This window comes from Nicotiana tomentosiformis, chromosome 8 (assembly GCF_000390325.3).
Source record: "Nicotiana tomentosiformis chromosome 8, ASM39032v3, whole genome shotgun sequence".
NCBI lineage: Eukaryota > Viridiplantae > Streptophyta > Magnoliopsida > Solanales > Solanaceae > Nicotiana > Nicotiana tomentosiformis.
The window spans coordinates 87,322,344-87,337,538 of NC_090819.1; the positions used below are offsets into that span (position 1 = coordinate 87,322,344).

Consider the following 15,195-nt stretch of genomic DNA (forward strand, 5'->3'; position numbering starts at 1 on the left):
AATGATATCTGAACTAGAATTGAGTGCTTTGCGATGTACATATTATATATGTGAGAAAGCACGGGAGAAAATATATTATTGATGTTAGTTTATAGATATGTATAGTGTAGTCTTGTCCCACATTGGAAGAGGAGTAATATCTCCTTGTAGTGTATAGCTATAAATAGGGACCTCTTGTATTGTATTTATCATCCAATATCAATAACATATTTTCTCCCGTGCCTTCTCACATGGTATCAGAGAATTAGTGAGAAAAGATCGTTGTGCGTCATTCCAGCGTTAACCGGGAAGAAAGAACTTAGTCATCGTGTAATTTTTCCGGTGACCTAAGGCTACGTGCACTTTCTGTCGGTGTTGTGCTAAAACCAACACCACCATGAGGTAGATCACCCTCCGATGACCAACCCCTGAAAATTTATCTAGCAGAAAAGCTGCCACGCGCCGGCAACAACTTTTCTGGCGAGGGTTCCAGCAACTTTCCGGCCATTTTTTCGCGAAGCTTCTTCAGGACAGTCAGCTCTCCTCACAATTCCGAGCCTACCCATCTAATTCAAATCAAATTCCGACCACTTTTATATTTTTCCGCTGTGAACAGTGACCTTCCGGTCATTTTTTTAAGTTAACCCTACTACTACAAATTGTAGCGACATGGGAACCGATGCTTTGAATAGTCGGATGGTTTCTTTAGCAGAGTATATTGAGTTCCTTTAGTATAAAGCATGTAAGCAGACATCTTCTGAGATAGCTTCTGTTGTTCAAACAGGTAATAGCGTGACTTGTTTCTCCCAATCTTCATCCTCTGAGTCTTGGGTCATTGATTCAGGTGCATCAGATCATATTTCTGGTAACAAATCTCTTTTCACTACTATTTCGTATTCTCAATCTCTTCCAAAAGTCACAATGGCCAATGGGTCTCAAACCATGGCAACTGCAATAGGTCGAGCAAGCCCACTTTCTTCCTTACCTTTAGATTCAGTCTTTTATGTTCCCAATAGTCCTTTTAATCTCATAGTTGTTAGTCCCTTAACCAAATCACATAAATGCGCTGTTTTATTTCTTGATGACCATGTTTTTATACAGGAACGCAGTACGGGGGGGATCATTGGTACCGGGCGTGAATCAAACGGACTTTATTACCTTATCCTTGCTAAATCACATGAGCTCACATCTTGTCTTCCTTCTACAACTTGTCCTGTTACTGATTCACCAGATTTATTACATAAACGGTTGGGACATCCTAGTTTGTCAAAACTTCAGAAAATGGTATCTGGTTTATCTCACTTGTCAGCTCTAGAGTGTGAGTCATGTCAGCTCGGTAAGCATACCCGCTCCCATTTCCCTCGGCGTCTTGATAATCGAGCAGAGTCACCTTTTACTTTAGTCCATTCAGATGTTTGGGGTCCTAGTCGGGTCAGTTCTACCTTAGGATTCCGCTACTTTGTCAGTTTCATTGATGATTATTCCAGGTGCGCTTGGATAAATTTGATAAAAAAATCGATCTGAGCTGTTTTCTATTTTCCAGACCTTCCACGCTGAAATTCAAAATCAATTTGGGGTTTCTATTCGCACATTTCGTAGTGATAATGCCCGAGAGTATTTGTCTTCACCATTTCAGCAGTTTATGAAATCTCATGAGATTATTCATCAAACATATTGTCCGTACACATCTCAACAAAATGGGGTAGCTGAAAGAAAGAATAGACATCTTATTGAAACTGCTCGTACCGTACTCATACAATCTCATGCTCCGTTGCGTTTTTGGGGGATGCCGTTCTTACATCTTGCTATCTTATTAATCGTATGCCATCTTCAGCTATCCAGAACTAAGTTCCATTCTCTGTCATGTTTCCCCACTTACCTTTGTTCTCTCTTCCACCCCGTATCTTTGGAAGCACTTGTTTTGTCCATAACCTTATTCCAGGAACAGATAAGTTAGCTCCTCGTGCGTATTTCTGGGTTTCTCGAGAACACAAAAGGGGTATCGATGCTACTCTCCTGACCTCCAGCGGTACCTTATGTCCGCTGATGTTACCTTCTTTGAAACCCAATCATACTTCACAGGTTCAGGTCATCACTTAGATATTTCTGAGGTACTACCAGTTTCATCTTTTGGAGATTCAGTCACTATCTCCCTTTCATCTTCCTTTACATCTCCAGCTCCACCACCTATAGCTCCAGTTCCACCACCTACAACTCCAGTTGTAGCTCCACCACCTATAGCTCCAGTTGTAGCTCGCCGGAAAATTGTAAAGTTGTCGGAATTTGTCGTAACCAGGATGGATAGATACGGTATTCCCTTGCGAGCAAGCTGTAGTGAAGAAATGTTTTCAAAAAAAAAAAAAATGACCGGAAGGTCACTGTTCACAGCGGAAAAATATAAAAGTGGTCGGAATTTGATTTGAATTAGATGGGTAGGCTCGGAATTGTGAGGAGAGCTGACTGTCCTGAAGAAGCTTCGCGAAAAAATGGCCGGAAAGTTGCTGGAACCCTCGCCAGAAAAGTTGTTGCCGGCGCGTGGCAGCTTTTCTGCTAGATAAATTTTCAGGGGTTGGTCATCGGAGGGTGATCTACCTCATGGTGGTGTTGGTTTTAGCACAACACCGACAGAAAGTGCACGTAGCCTTAGGTCACCGGAAAAATTGCACGATTACTAAGTTCTTTCTTCCCGGTTAACGCTGGAATGACGCACAACGATCTTTTCTCACTAATGCTCTGATACCATGTGAGAAAGCACGGGAGAAAATATATTATTGATATTAGATACTCAATATAACACAAGAGGTCCAATTTATAGCTATGGTCTACAAAGTACATATTACTCCCATTCCAACGTGGGACTACACATAACTAACAATATACATACCTGACAGGTGACAATAAAACACCTAAAAATGTGAACTGCATTGGAAGTTCTATCTAGCTTTCTTTGAACTGACAATGCAGCATATGATCTACAAGCTTATAAGGCAAAACCATCCCTTTACGAGTTGGTGTTCATAATCTCCAACTGGCTTCATACTTTTGTTACTCTGGGTTACGCAAATTGGACACTGCTTTCCTATTTCCTTTGCAAATCCAAAACTTTTAAGAGAGCGAGTTAGTCCTTTTATAATAAATTAAGGTTGTGAAGAAACCATAAATACCATTGTCATTCGGCAAGTCCTAAAACTACAGAAGAGCACACTCCCCTAATTAGGTGCTGTGTTTTATGCTGTTTAGTACATGGAACTAATGATAAACTATTAAGCTTTCTGTTTAGTACTGGAGCTAACTGTGATGATCATCTTCGGCACTGCACAGGAAAACAGCAGCCATCATCCTCTTCTATAGCTTACATAGCTCTATAGCTGATATAGCTCACCTTGGTAACTCTGCCTATGTGACATAGTATTCATCCTTTGGATTCCGACCGCATCTCTGGTCTGTTTCTAACCTCAAATCTCCTTTAGTCTCTTCTACTGTCGTTTTAACTAAAGGATCTAAAACTATAGATAAAGGGACAAGAAAAGCTTACAATCTTCCTTTATGAGCTTTAGTTTCAGTTCATTTTGCAACTAAACGTCCATAAAATATGTTATTTAATAGTAAACTGACCAAAAACTTCAATTTTTTTAAATGTCCTGTTTTGTTCTTGTGCAGGACTGAAATATAGGGCAGATATAGCATCATTAACTGCTCACACTAAGGATTTACTTGTCTGCCTAAATTAAATGCCCTAAATTCCATTTTGGTTACCCAAAGGACTGTCCATTTCTCGAGAAGATAAGCTTTTCCCTTACTTAAATACTTTTCCGATATTCTCCTATCAAGAGAGCACCATGCCCATGGTGCCACATTTTGTACTTAAGTTCTTCAAATTATTCAGAAGTCAAATTCAATTTTCAAAATCTAAAAGACTTGAACTATTAAGGCCTTATTACCTGCCCAGACAAGGTGAAACCCTTAAATCGGGAAGCGAGGGAGTAATACTTATTATTTGCATTTGAAAGTAATGACACTTGGGGATCTTTCTAATTCTGCAGCGAAGCAGATTTGTTGCTCCTTCTTAATAACCCTTTCCCAAACATTTATCATAAGTAATGGCATAGACTGACTAACCATGCATTTAGCAAATTTTAAAATTGGCAGTGGTCACCTAGGCAGAATATTTTCATGCTTCTGAAACATCAATTAATCGTTAATTGCACAAGGAACATATCTCACATAGATAACAATACCGTACTGTATGCAGAACAAGCATGAGAACAAAGATCATCACGTCACCTGCCGTAGATCTCCCAAGCAGTAGCGCGGAACAAATACGAAGAGCCTAAAAGTTGCAGCACAGATCCAGGGATGGAACATGGCTGCCCACAGAACTGGAGAGCATAAGTATTACTCCTACATTCATTCTCCTGGGAAAAGATAACGGAACCTTTTGGCTTCTTTAAGTTCTTAATCCATTGAGTACAAAATGCCCCGTCTGAGATCATTAGTGAAGCCTCATCACCATAATCATTAATCAGATGAGAACTCAACCTCAGTTCCTGCAAAAATGAATACAATCAGGACAAAGAAATCGACAACACAAAAAGAAACTTTATACTTTTAAGATTAAGCAACGTCTATGAGTGAATATAACCTTGCAGACATTAATTGGGCATGTTGCAAGTTTCATGGAAGCCTTTGGACCAAATGAAAGCAAAGGTCTTTGCACTTGCTGCACATTAAATGTCACAAGTTAAGTTTCCTTATAAAGTACACATATACATCAACCATATGAAGAAAGTGAAAAGCCCTCTAACAATACAATGTTCAGCAATGACTCTCCATGATGAGAGGAATTAATGTTCCTTGAGTTAATTAACAATAAATACAGAGAAAATATCTGGCTCAATATCCCAGATGAAACTAAGCATCTACAGCTGGCAAAAGGAACTATATATGTGCAGAGCATTGCAAGCGAACTTATAAGAATGTAGCAGATGACATTTAAGCCCATCTCTGGCCAGGCCTTCCGATGGTAAGTGAAGTAGTGACACTTCAACCTGCTTCAAATGCATTTCACAGAATTACTTAATCCCAAGAAAGCAGTAAATGGAAGAGAAATATTATCTCAGCTATCCACTCTCACTTTGTTTTTATAAAATTAAACAGAAGTTTGATTTGTGGTGATCTGGAAACTCTTGTTTCAGGACAAAATTCCGTTCCTGGTATTAAGCCAGTCTTGCTCATGTGAAGTTCAAAGCAATCTCCTAGTACAACTCTGTTCACAGTGGTTGTGTAAAGGTGACTTTCGTGTTTGAACTGAAGGGAAGTGCAAGAATAAGCTGAGAAATGAACACATTCATAAGGACCAAACCATGAACAAATTTTGGCTCTTGGAAGATGTTGACTTCTTAAAAATTAAGCATGAGCCAGGCATAAGTTCAATCACTTACAGACCTAAAATGTGAAACACGGGCAATATGACCCTGGTAGTTTGACCATACTGGGATAGCTTACATTTTCATTTAGAAAAATTGACCTTTTCAAAGATGAATTGGAAGAACTGCATACTATGCCTACAGTTTATATATGTCATTAAAAACAATAAAATAATAATCTATATATAATTTCAATTCCTTTTGGTCATTTGGGTTGTGTTATATGCATGATTAGAATAAGTACGAAAATGGATGGTCATATTTTTCCTTTATTTTCAAAATTAGAAGACATACTCACAGGAGTTTAAGAAAAAATGATGATACCACAAAAAATTAATACATACAGTTTATTGTTTCTATTATGGTACCGATTTTTCATACACCTGCAGTTCAACTATAGAACCCAACAGTTGATCTGAAATTCGCTACTTGATCAAATTACTCGCCATGTCAGGTTCATAAACTATGAAAAGAATTTTTTACTCGTAAGTATTTGTTTTAGAAATGGAAATAATTTGCCTTTTCTGATAAGATTATTATATGAAGAATCCAACTAAAATAACTGTGAGAAAGCACGGGAGAAAATATAATATTGATATTAGATACTAAATATAATACAAGAGGTCCTATTTATAGCTATAGTCTACAAAGTACATATTACTCTCATTCCAATGTGGGACTACACATAACTAACACTCCCCCTCAAGCCGGTGCATACACATCATATGTACCGAACTTGTTACACATGTAACTAATACGAGAACCAGTAAGAGACTTAGTGAAAATATCTGCTAGTTGATCATTCGACTTTACAAACTTTGTAACAATATCTCCTGAAAGTATTTTTTCTCTGTCGATCTCAATGTGTTTAGTCCTCTCATGGAACACCGGAAATGATGCAATATGAAGAGCAGCTTGGTTATCACACACCAGTTCCATCTTGCTGATTTCTCCGAACTTTAACTCCTTGAGCAATTGCTTGACCCAAACTAACTCACACGTTACCATAGCCATGGCACGATATTCGGTTTCAGCGCTAGATCGAGCAACTACATTCTGTTTCTTGCTCTTCCACGAGACCAAATTACCTCCTGCTAGAACACAATATCCAGACGTAAACGTCTATCAAAAGGTGATCCTGCCCAATCAGCATCTGTGTACCCAACAATCTGCTCATGGCCTCGATCCTCGAATAGTAATCCTTTGCCTGGAGCTGACTTTATATACGGAAGAATGCGAACAACTGCATCTCAGTGACTATCACAGGGAGAATCCATAAACTGACTTACAACACTCACCGGAAAAGAAATACCAGGTCTAGTCACTGTGAGGTAATTCAATTTGCCAATCAACCTCTTATATCTCGCAGGGTCTCTAAGAGGCTTCCCCTGTCCAGGCAGAAGCTTAGCATTCGGATCCATAGGAGACTAGGAGAGTCAATAGGTCTACAACTCATCATTCCAGTCTCCTCAAGAATGTCTAAGGCATACTTCGGCTGTGAAATAACAATACCTGAGCTAGACTGAGCGACCTCAATACCTAGAAAATAATTCAATCTGCCCAGATCCTTAGTCTGGAAGTGCTGAAAGAGATGCTGCTTCATATTAAAACACAGAGTGATCAACCTCACTACGAGTCATGCCGAACTCCTGAATAATTATGCTGAACTTACCAAACCAAACTCGAGGGGACTGTTTCAAACCATATAGTGACCTGCGCAATCTACACACACAACCATTAAACTCCCCCTGAGGAACAAAACCAGGTGGTTGCTCCATATAAACTTATTCCTCAAGATCACCGTGAAAAAAAGCATTCTTAATGTCTAACTGATAAAGAGGCCAATGACGTACAGCAGCCATGGACAAAAAGAGACGAACAGATGCTACTTTAGTCACGGGAGAGAAAGTATCACTATAATCAAGCCTAAAAATCTGAGTATATCCTTTTGCAACAAGACGAGCCTTAAGCCGATCAACCTGGCCATCCGGGCCGACTTTGACTGCATAAACCCAACGACAACCCACAGTAGACTTACCTGCAAGAAGAGGAACAAGCTTCCAAGTGCCACTCGCATGTAAAGCAGACATCTCGTCAATCATAGCCTGTCGCCATCCTGGATGAGATAGTGCCTCACCTGTAGACTTAGGGATAGAAACAGTGGACAAAGAAGATATAAAAGCATAAGGAGGTGACAACAGACAATGATAACTTAAACCGACATAGTGGGGATTAGGATTAAGTGTGGATCGTACACCTTTGCGGAGTGCAATTGGTTGATTAAGAGGAGACAAGTCTGCAGTAGGTGCAAAATCTGATACAGAGCGTGAATCACCTGGGCCTGATGTTGGATGGGGACGACGATGATAAGTCAAGAGTAGTGGAGCTGCAGAAGGTTGAACTGGATTACGTGGAGGAGCTGGAGCTATAGGTGGTGGGGCTACAACTGGAGTTGTAGGTGGTGGAGCTGGAGATGTAGAGGAAGATGAATGGGAGATAGTGACTGAATCTCCAAAAGATGAAACTGGTAGTACCTCAGAAATATCTAAGAGATGACCTGAACCTGTGAAGTATGATTGGGTTTCAAAAAAGGTAACATCAGCGGACATAAGGTACCGCTGGAGGTCAGAAAAGTAGCATCGATACCCCTTTTGTGTTCTCGAGAAACCTAGAAATACGCACGAGTAGCTAACTTATCTGTTCCTGGAATAAGGTTATGGACAAAACAAGTGCTTCCAAAGATACGGGGTGGAAGAGAGAACAAAGGTAAGTGGGGAAACATGACAGAGAATGGAACTTGGTTCTGGATAGTTGAAGATGGCATACGATTAATAATATAGCAAGATGTAAGAACTGCATCCCCCAAAAATGCAACGGAGCATGAGATTGTATGAGTAGGGTACGAGCAGTTTCAATAAGATGTCTATTCTTTCCTTCAGCTACCCCATTTTGTTGAGATGTGTACGGACAAGATGTTTGATGAATAATATCATGAGATTTCATAAACTGCTGAAATGGGGAAGACAAATACTCTCGGGCATTATCACTACGAAATGTGCGAATAGAAACCACAAATTGATTTTGAATTTCAGCGTGGAAGGTCTGGAAAATAGAAAACAGCTCAGATCGATTTTTTATCAAAAATATCCAAGTACACCTGGAATAATCATCAATGAAACTGACAAAGTAGCGGAATCCCAAGGCGGAACTGACCCGACTAGGACCCCAAACATCTGAATGGACTAAAGTAAAAGGTGACTGCTCGATTATCAAGGCGCCGAGGGAAATGGGAGCGAGTATGCTTACCGAGCTGACATGACTCACACTCTACAGCCGACAAGTTTGATAAACCAGATACAATTTTCTGAAGTTTTGACAAACTAGGATATCCCAACCGTTTATGTAATAAATCTGGTGAATCAGTAACATGACAAGTTGTTGAAGGAAGACAAGATGTGAGTCCATGTGATTTAGCAAGGATAAGGTAATAAAGTCCGTTTAATTCACGCCCGGTACCAATGATCCGCCCCGTACTACGTTCCTGTATAAAAACATGGTTATCAAGAAATAAAACAGCGCATTTAAGTGATTTGACTAAGCGACTAACAGCTATGAGATTAAAAGGACTATTGGAAACATAAAGGACTGAATCTAAAGGTAAGGAAAGAAGTGGGCTTGCTTGACCTATTGCAGTTGCCATGGTTTGAGACCCATTGGCCATTGTGACTCTTGGAAGAGATTGAGAATACGAAATAGTAGTGAAAAGAGATTTGTCACCAGAAATATGATATGATGCACCTGAATCAATGACCCAAAACTCAGAGGATGAAGATTGGGAGAAACAAGTCACGCTATTACATGTTTGAACAACAGAAGCTATCTCAGAAGATGTCTGCTTACATCCTTTGTACTAGGAACTCAATATAATCTACTAAAGAAACCATCCGACTATTCAAAGTATCGGTTCCCATTTCGCTACAATTTGTAGTAGTAGGGTTAACTTGAAATAGTGGAAATAAGTAACTCCTGTGGGAAAACTGAAGAAATAGATGGGAAAACACTACTTACAACAGAAAATAGAAAACTATTTTACGTCGGAAACACTGTACACGCCGGAAACACTGTAGCTCGCCGGAAAATTGTAAAGTTGTCGGAATTTGTCGTAACCAGGATGGATAGAATCGGAATTCCCTTGCGAGCAAGCTGTCCTGAAGAAATGTTTTCAAAAAAATGGCCAAAAAGGTCACTGTTCAGGCCGGAAAAATATAAAAGTTGTCGGAATTTGATTTGAATTAGATGGGTAGGCTCGGAATTGTGAGGAGAGCAGACTGTCTTGAAAAAGCTTCGCGAAAAAATGGCCGGAAAGTGGTCGGAACCCTCGCCGGAAAAGTTGTTGCTGGCGCGTGAAGGCGCGTGGCAGCTTTTCTGCCAGATAAATTTTCAGGGGTTGGTCGTCGGAGGGTGATCTACCTCGTGGTGGTGTTGGTTTTAGCACAACACCGACAGAAAGTGACTTTCACATAGACAGGCCTTGGGTCACCGGAAAAATTGTACGATGACTAAGTTCTTTCTTCCCGATTAACGCTGGAATGACGCACAACGATCTTTTCTCACTAATGTGAAAAAGCACGGGAGAAAATATATTATTGATATTAGATACTCAATATAATACAAGAGGTCCTATTTATAGCTATAGTCTACAAAGTACATATTACTCCCATTCCAATGTGGGACTACACATAACTAACGGTAACAAAGGCTAGTTTTATCCTAAAAGTTCTAATAATTCTATGTGCATTTGCTGCAGCGTTGAAGCACTCCAAGTAAAAGTTCAATAAGCATCAAATAGAAATCAAAAGTCGGGCTAATCGTCAGCTAAGGGTCTGATACTGATCTTAAGTTTAAGGGCTCTACAGTGGCTGTTTTAAACCTATAACAGGGATAATGGGACAGGTTGAGAACTAGTTTATGGAGACATATAGTTCATTTGCTCTAAGAAATTAGTGGTTATAGCTTTTCCTTGAAGTTTTGCTTTCCCAACTATGCTTTCCTTTCTGTTTCTCTGGCGCATCACAGCACAGGGGGCTATTAATGGCTTCTAAGATACAACAAGTGGACCTAAGGATGTGGTCGATGACTCCCTGGTTGTTTACCGTGATACTTTAGTTGTGATGCTAATCAAGCCAACTAAGCACGTAATAGGAGTTTTGTTGTGCTCCCAATCAATGTCAGAACTTAAGATCAATTTAAGGATGATTCCAATAGTAATATCACGAACCTAGAAAAGTCGAATCAGGTTTATAGGTGTAAAATCAGCAATCCTTATGTATTTGTGGTTGCCTTTAGTTGCTAATCACAATTCATATCAGATCGAGCTCGGAGGAGAGAAGAAACAATACCTCTCTAAGGGGTGTAAGTTGGAGCAGGTAGTATATCAACCTGTCTACTTACGACCTGTCTCTCGTAGAAATGCCTGGAGCAAGGACTAAGAAAATTGAGCAGCTGTATAGGTATTTTTTCTCAGATGAAAATGGAAGTAAGAAAAAAATTTCACCTACTGACAGGGGTAACATCAATTTTCCTATTAAGGATGGTCTGTTGGGGATGAGGGATGTAACAGTAATAGAGCTTTGCTTGGAAATGGTTATGAAGGATTGATGAGGAAGCACAAAAAAGCGACATGGTCCATAGGACTTGAAGCGAAAAGCGAGAAGTGAAGCGCACGCTTCTTTGAAGTTGAGCGCACAATTCATGACATTAAAAAGATCCATATATATATATATATATATATATATATATATATATATATATATGAATTTAGTACTTATAATGAACAAATTGCAATTAAAAATAACTAATTTAATTGTTCAATGTACAATAATGTCAATAATCCAACTCCTCAAAGTTAAGATTCACCGGCTGCTTGTTGTTGAGCTCACTTTGCGCACCATAGTTTGAAGCGCACACTTCTATAAAGTGCATGGCTTCATCCATGAAACAATAACTTCTCGCTTCGGATCGCTAAGCGAGGAAACAATGGATTTTAATAACATCGCTTAGGGATAAGTACTTGGAGTGTAAGTTTAGTGTTGAGGCTCATGAAGCAGAAGTGGACGTGTAGCTGGATACACAAGTCATCCCCAGGAGAGATAGTTTCAAATGTCTTGGGTCTGTGGTACAGGGTAACGGGGAGATCGACGAGGATGTCGCACATCGTATTTGAGCGGGATGGATGAAATGGAGGCTCGCTTCTGGTGTTTTGTGTGACAAGAATGTGCCACCTAGACTTAAGGGCAAGTTCTATAAAGTGTTAGTTAGACCGGCCATGTTGTATGGAGCCGAGTGCTGGCCATAAGAAATCTCATGTCCAGAAGTTGAAAGTAGCGGAAATGAGGATGTTGAGATGGATGTGTGGGCATACCAGGAAAGATAAGATTAGGAACGAGCATATTAGGGACATGGTGGGTGTGGCTCCTGTAGAAGATAAGTTGCGGAAATTGAGACTGAGATGATTCGGATATGTGAAGAGAAGAGACCCTGATGCCCCGGTTAGGAGGTGTGAGAGGTTGAACATGGAGGATCAAAGGAGGGGTAGAGGGAGGCCTAAGAAGTACTAGAGTGAGGTGATTAGGCAGGACATGGTGCTACTTCAGCTCACCGAGGACATGACCCTCGATAGGAGGGTGTGGAGGTCAAAGATTAGGGTTGTAGGTTGGCAGGCGGTCTAGAGTTTCGTCTAGGCTTCCCAGTAGTATTACTGTATTAATACTAGTCCTGTATTTTCCTATTCCTAACCCCTTGCTATTTCACATTGTGTCATTATTTCCAGCGAGATTGACTCTATTCTTATAGTGTCGTATTCTTAGATCTCTGTTATTGCACGTATCTCCATTTGTGCCTATGTCTAATTACCTTGTTGTTGCTATTGTCTGTTTATTGCTTCATTTTCACTTCTGTTGAGCCGAGGGTCTTTCGGAAACAGTCTCTCTACTGTCATAAAGTAGGGGCAAGGTCTACGTACACTTTACCCTCCCAAACCCCACTTGTTGGATTTCACTGGGTTTGTTGTTGTTGTTGTTGCTGCTTAGGGATAAGTACGGGGAGTACAGAGGGGAATGGAGCACGCCAGAATTATCAAGCCCATAGATAAAAGGCTTGTGGATGTGAATGTGAATGTTAAGCAACTGGGAAGAATTTGCTATACTATATTGTAGCATTTCGTAAGCCCCAATAATTTGGGATTGGAATTTAGTTGATTGATTGATGGATTGAGTAGCATTTCTGCAAAAACATTTAATTCAAGGAAAAACACATACAACAGTTTAGATTCCACTTAGTTTATAGATTTGAACCTTTTTTCCAACTGACGTGAAATGAATTTTATTTTTTTAATAATAATAAATCCACTAATTCCAGCTCTGAAATTCCAAGGTCAATGGGTTTGCCCCTCTATTCTAACCTGAGGCATAATGTATCTAACACCTTTAAGATATCTCAAATAGGAGACAGATAAATGGAATGATGAAATTAAAAGTATCCACAGTCTGATTAAATAAAGTAAGAAATGCTAATATTACATTAAGTTCATGAATAATACCTCGCACTGGCTATTTCACATACTCTCCAAATCTCAAAAGTTCACCAAATCTCAAAAGATGTTATGTTAGACTTTAATTGTCTTATCTGAGTGAATGAACAGTGAACACCCAAAAGCAACAAATTCAATTGAGTAATTCGTGCGACATATTCAAGGACACAAAATGAGTAACACCTTGCAACATGAATGAGCGAGAATGGGTACTGCTTCTGTTTCTTACTGCCTTTACATTTTTTCACTTTACACATACACATTTTTTTCTTTAAAAGAAGGTGCCCTTACATAAACACACTTTACTCATGCAAATGGGTCTACCTTGGTGTATGCTATGATTAAAAATCACCATTAATTATTTGGTCACTGCAATGCATAAACAAGAGAGTGATTAAAGTGCTTACAGTCAGGTCGAATTTAGCCATGGCAAGATGATTAGATGCAACCAGTCGTTTCAGCTTTAGACTTTCCGCTCGCTTTAAGGATCTTCTCAAGAGAACATATAAGAGTTGTTGAGTGGATAATGAAGTTCCTATACTGGTTACAGGTGAATAGGATGATCCGATAAGCCCCCTCATATTTGAGACTCCAAATTCAGACAATAGCTTGCAAATTGCTGCTAACGTGTAAGCAAGACAACTATCATTATTTTGCTGCATATGAAGAGAGGAGAAATATTAGATCTCCTAGTAAGGGATGTTATAAATTAAATAAAGAGGCAACTCTACAGGGAAAAAGTTATTACAGGCACATCAAGCCTGTTTATGGTTGAAACAAACTGATATCTGGGAGGACCGGATAACCATATTTATTGCTGTCTTCTGGAAAAGAAGTTAAAAACTTTCTACCAGAGTTTTGATTAATACAATGAAAGATAGGCCGTAGACATTGACACTTCAACCGAGTTCCACTTGTGCCTTTTCATCAGCGGGATTCACATTTTTAGCATTTAAAAACAATTCTGAATGGATTCAGCTGATAGTGAAGAGAGGTCTCCATTTTCTTGGAGCTCCTTCGCCACTTACTGTTAATGCATTGGTCACAAGGGTATAATGTAACAGAGATGGATGCCGTTTTGGAGATTTGTAATTTCAGTATCTTTTCAATTTTCTCTATTCAGAGTTTGCACGTTTGGCCGTCAGCTAAGCATGTTATGCAATTTGATAAAAAATGTTAAAGCTCCTCCCCAGATGGAGCCTTTTGTTCTGATTTAGATGATTGTTCAAACAACGGTTGAAGTTTGTAGTTTATACATTGGGAAAAACGCAACTGCTAAAAGTTATTTTCAGATATTTAAGAAAATAAAAATGAGGAGTTGCATTGGAAAGTGTAGAGACAGGATCTATGTAACTTTTGTTACAATATAAGATGTGATGGAAATTTCTAGGATACTGAAATAAGTTGCAGAGAGGCCAAGGATGAAAATAGACGTAGTATTTTTTATGTATAGTATATGTAGATCTTGATTTTTTATTTTGGCAAACAATAATTGCGCTAATTTCCCCGGTATCCAATTATGAAAAGGTTCAATGGGCATCAATTAAATAGCAGTGTTCATTCATCATCTTGTGCAGACACCCCAGGCAAGGAAATATTGCAAAACCAATCATTTGCCAACTAGTTGGTGACAAGAAAAAGTATTTGCTCATAATCCTATAACACAATATAATGAAAAACGCCTAAAGAAGGAATGCAGGAAATTCAATGGTCTCCAAACTACTCATCAAAAGATTGCAAGATAATTGGGACTGCTATGATGATATACTTCTTTAACATAGGAAAGGTGGTATACATCAATTGCATTTTTAACTCCTTGTTAGGATAAACTCTTTGAGACAAAATAGACAATACAACTAAACTAGACCAAGATTAGGGACTTGCTTTAACTGAGTTAACTTCAAGTTCATCTGCCACTAAGTCAGGTCACTCAATATCATGTTTCCTTACAGCAGGAAATGCCCTACCCAGCAATTGTACAAGCCTTCACTTTTGACTTCACTTTTGACTTGCTAAGTATTGGTCAATCAATCATAAAATGCCACTATAAGTGATCAACAAAGCAATGTTTTTAAGCATTTTATCAACATTAGCTGTATCATCGTAAATGCATATGTTGATGGCCATTAAGATCCCGTGGTTTTAATCTTGGTTGCCTTTCATCTGAAAATTTTCTCAATATGACACATTTGTATCAACGCA

The 15,195-nt window shown here is 39.2% G+C and overlaps 1 protein-coding gene across 2 annotated transcripts in view; it reads right to left on the reverse strand.

The window, feature by feature from the left end:
- Positions 1–15,195, reverse strand: part of LOC104086393 (anaphase-promoting complex subunit 5) — a 34,026-nt gene that overhangs the window by 12,989 nt on the left and 5,842 nt on the right. For both annotated transcript variants that reach the window (XR_011410443.1, XM_009590639.4), the window contains exons 10-12: positions 13,401–13,649; positions 4,622–4,699; positions 4,264–4,526 (exon numbers count right to left, since the gene is read on the reverse strand). Coding sequence is in view for 1 of the 2 variants with exons in the window: in XM_009590639.4 (XP_009588934.1) it covers positions 4,264–4,526; positions 4,622–4,699; positions 13,401–13,649 (590 nt within the window). In the remaining variant the exon portion in view is untranslated. The remainder of the gene's footprint in view (positions 1–4,263; positions 4,527–4,621; positions 4,700–13,400; positions 13,650–15,195) is intronic.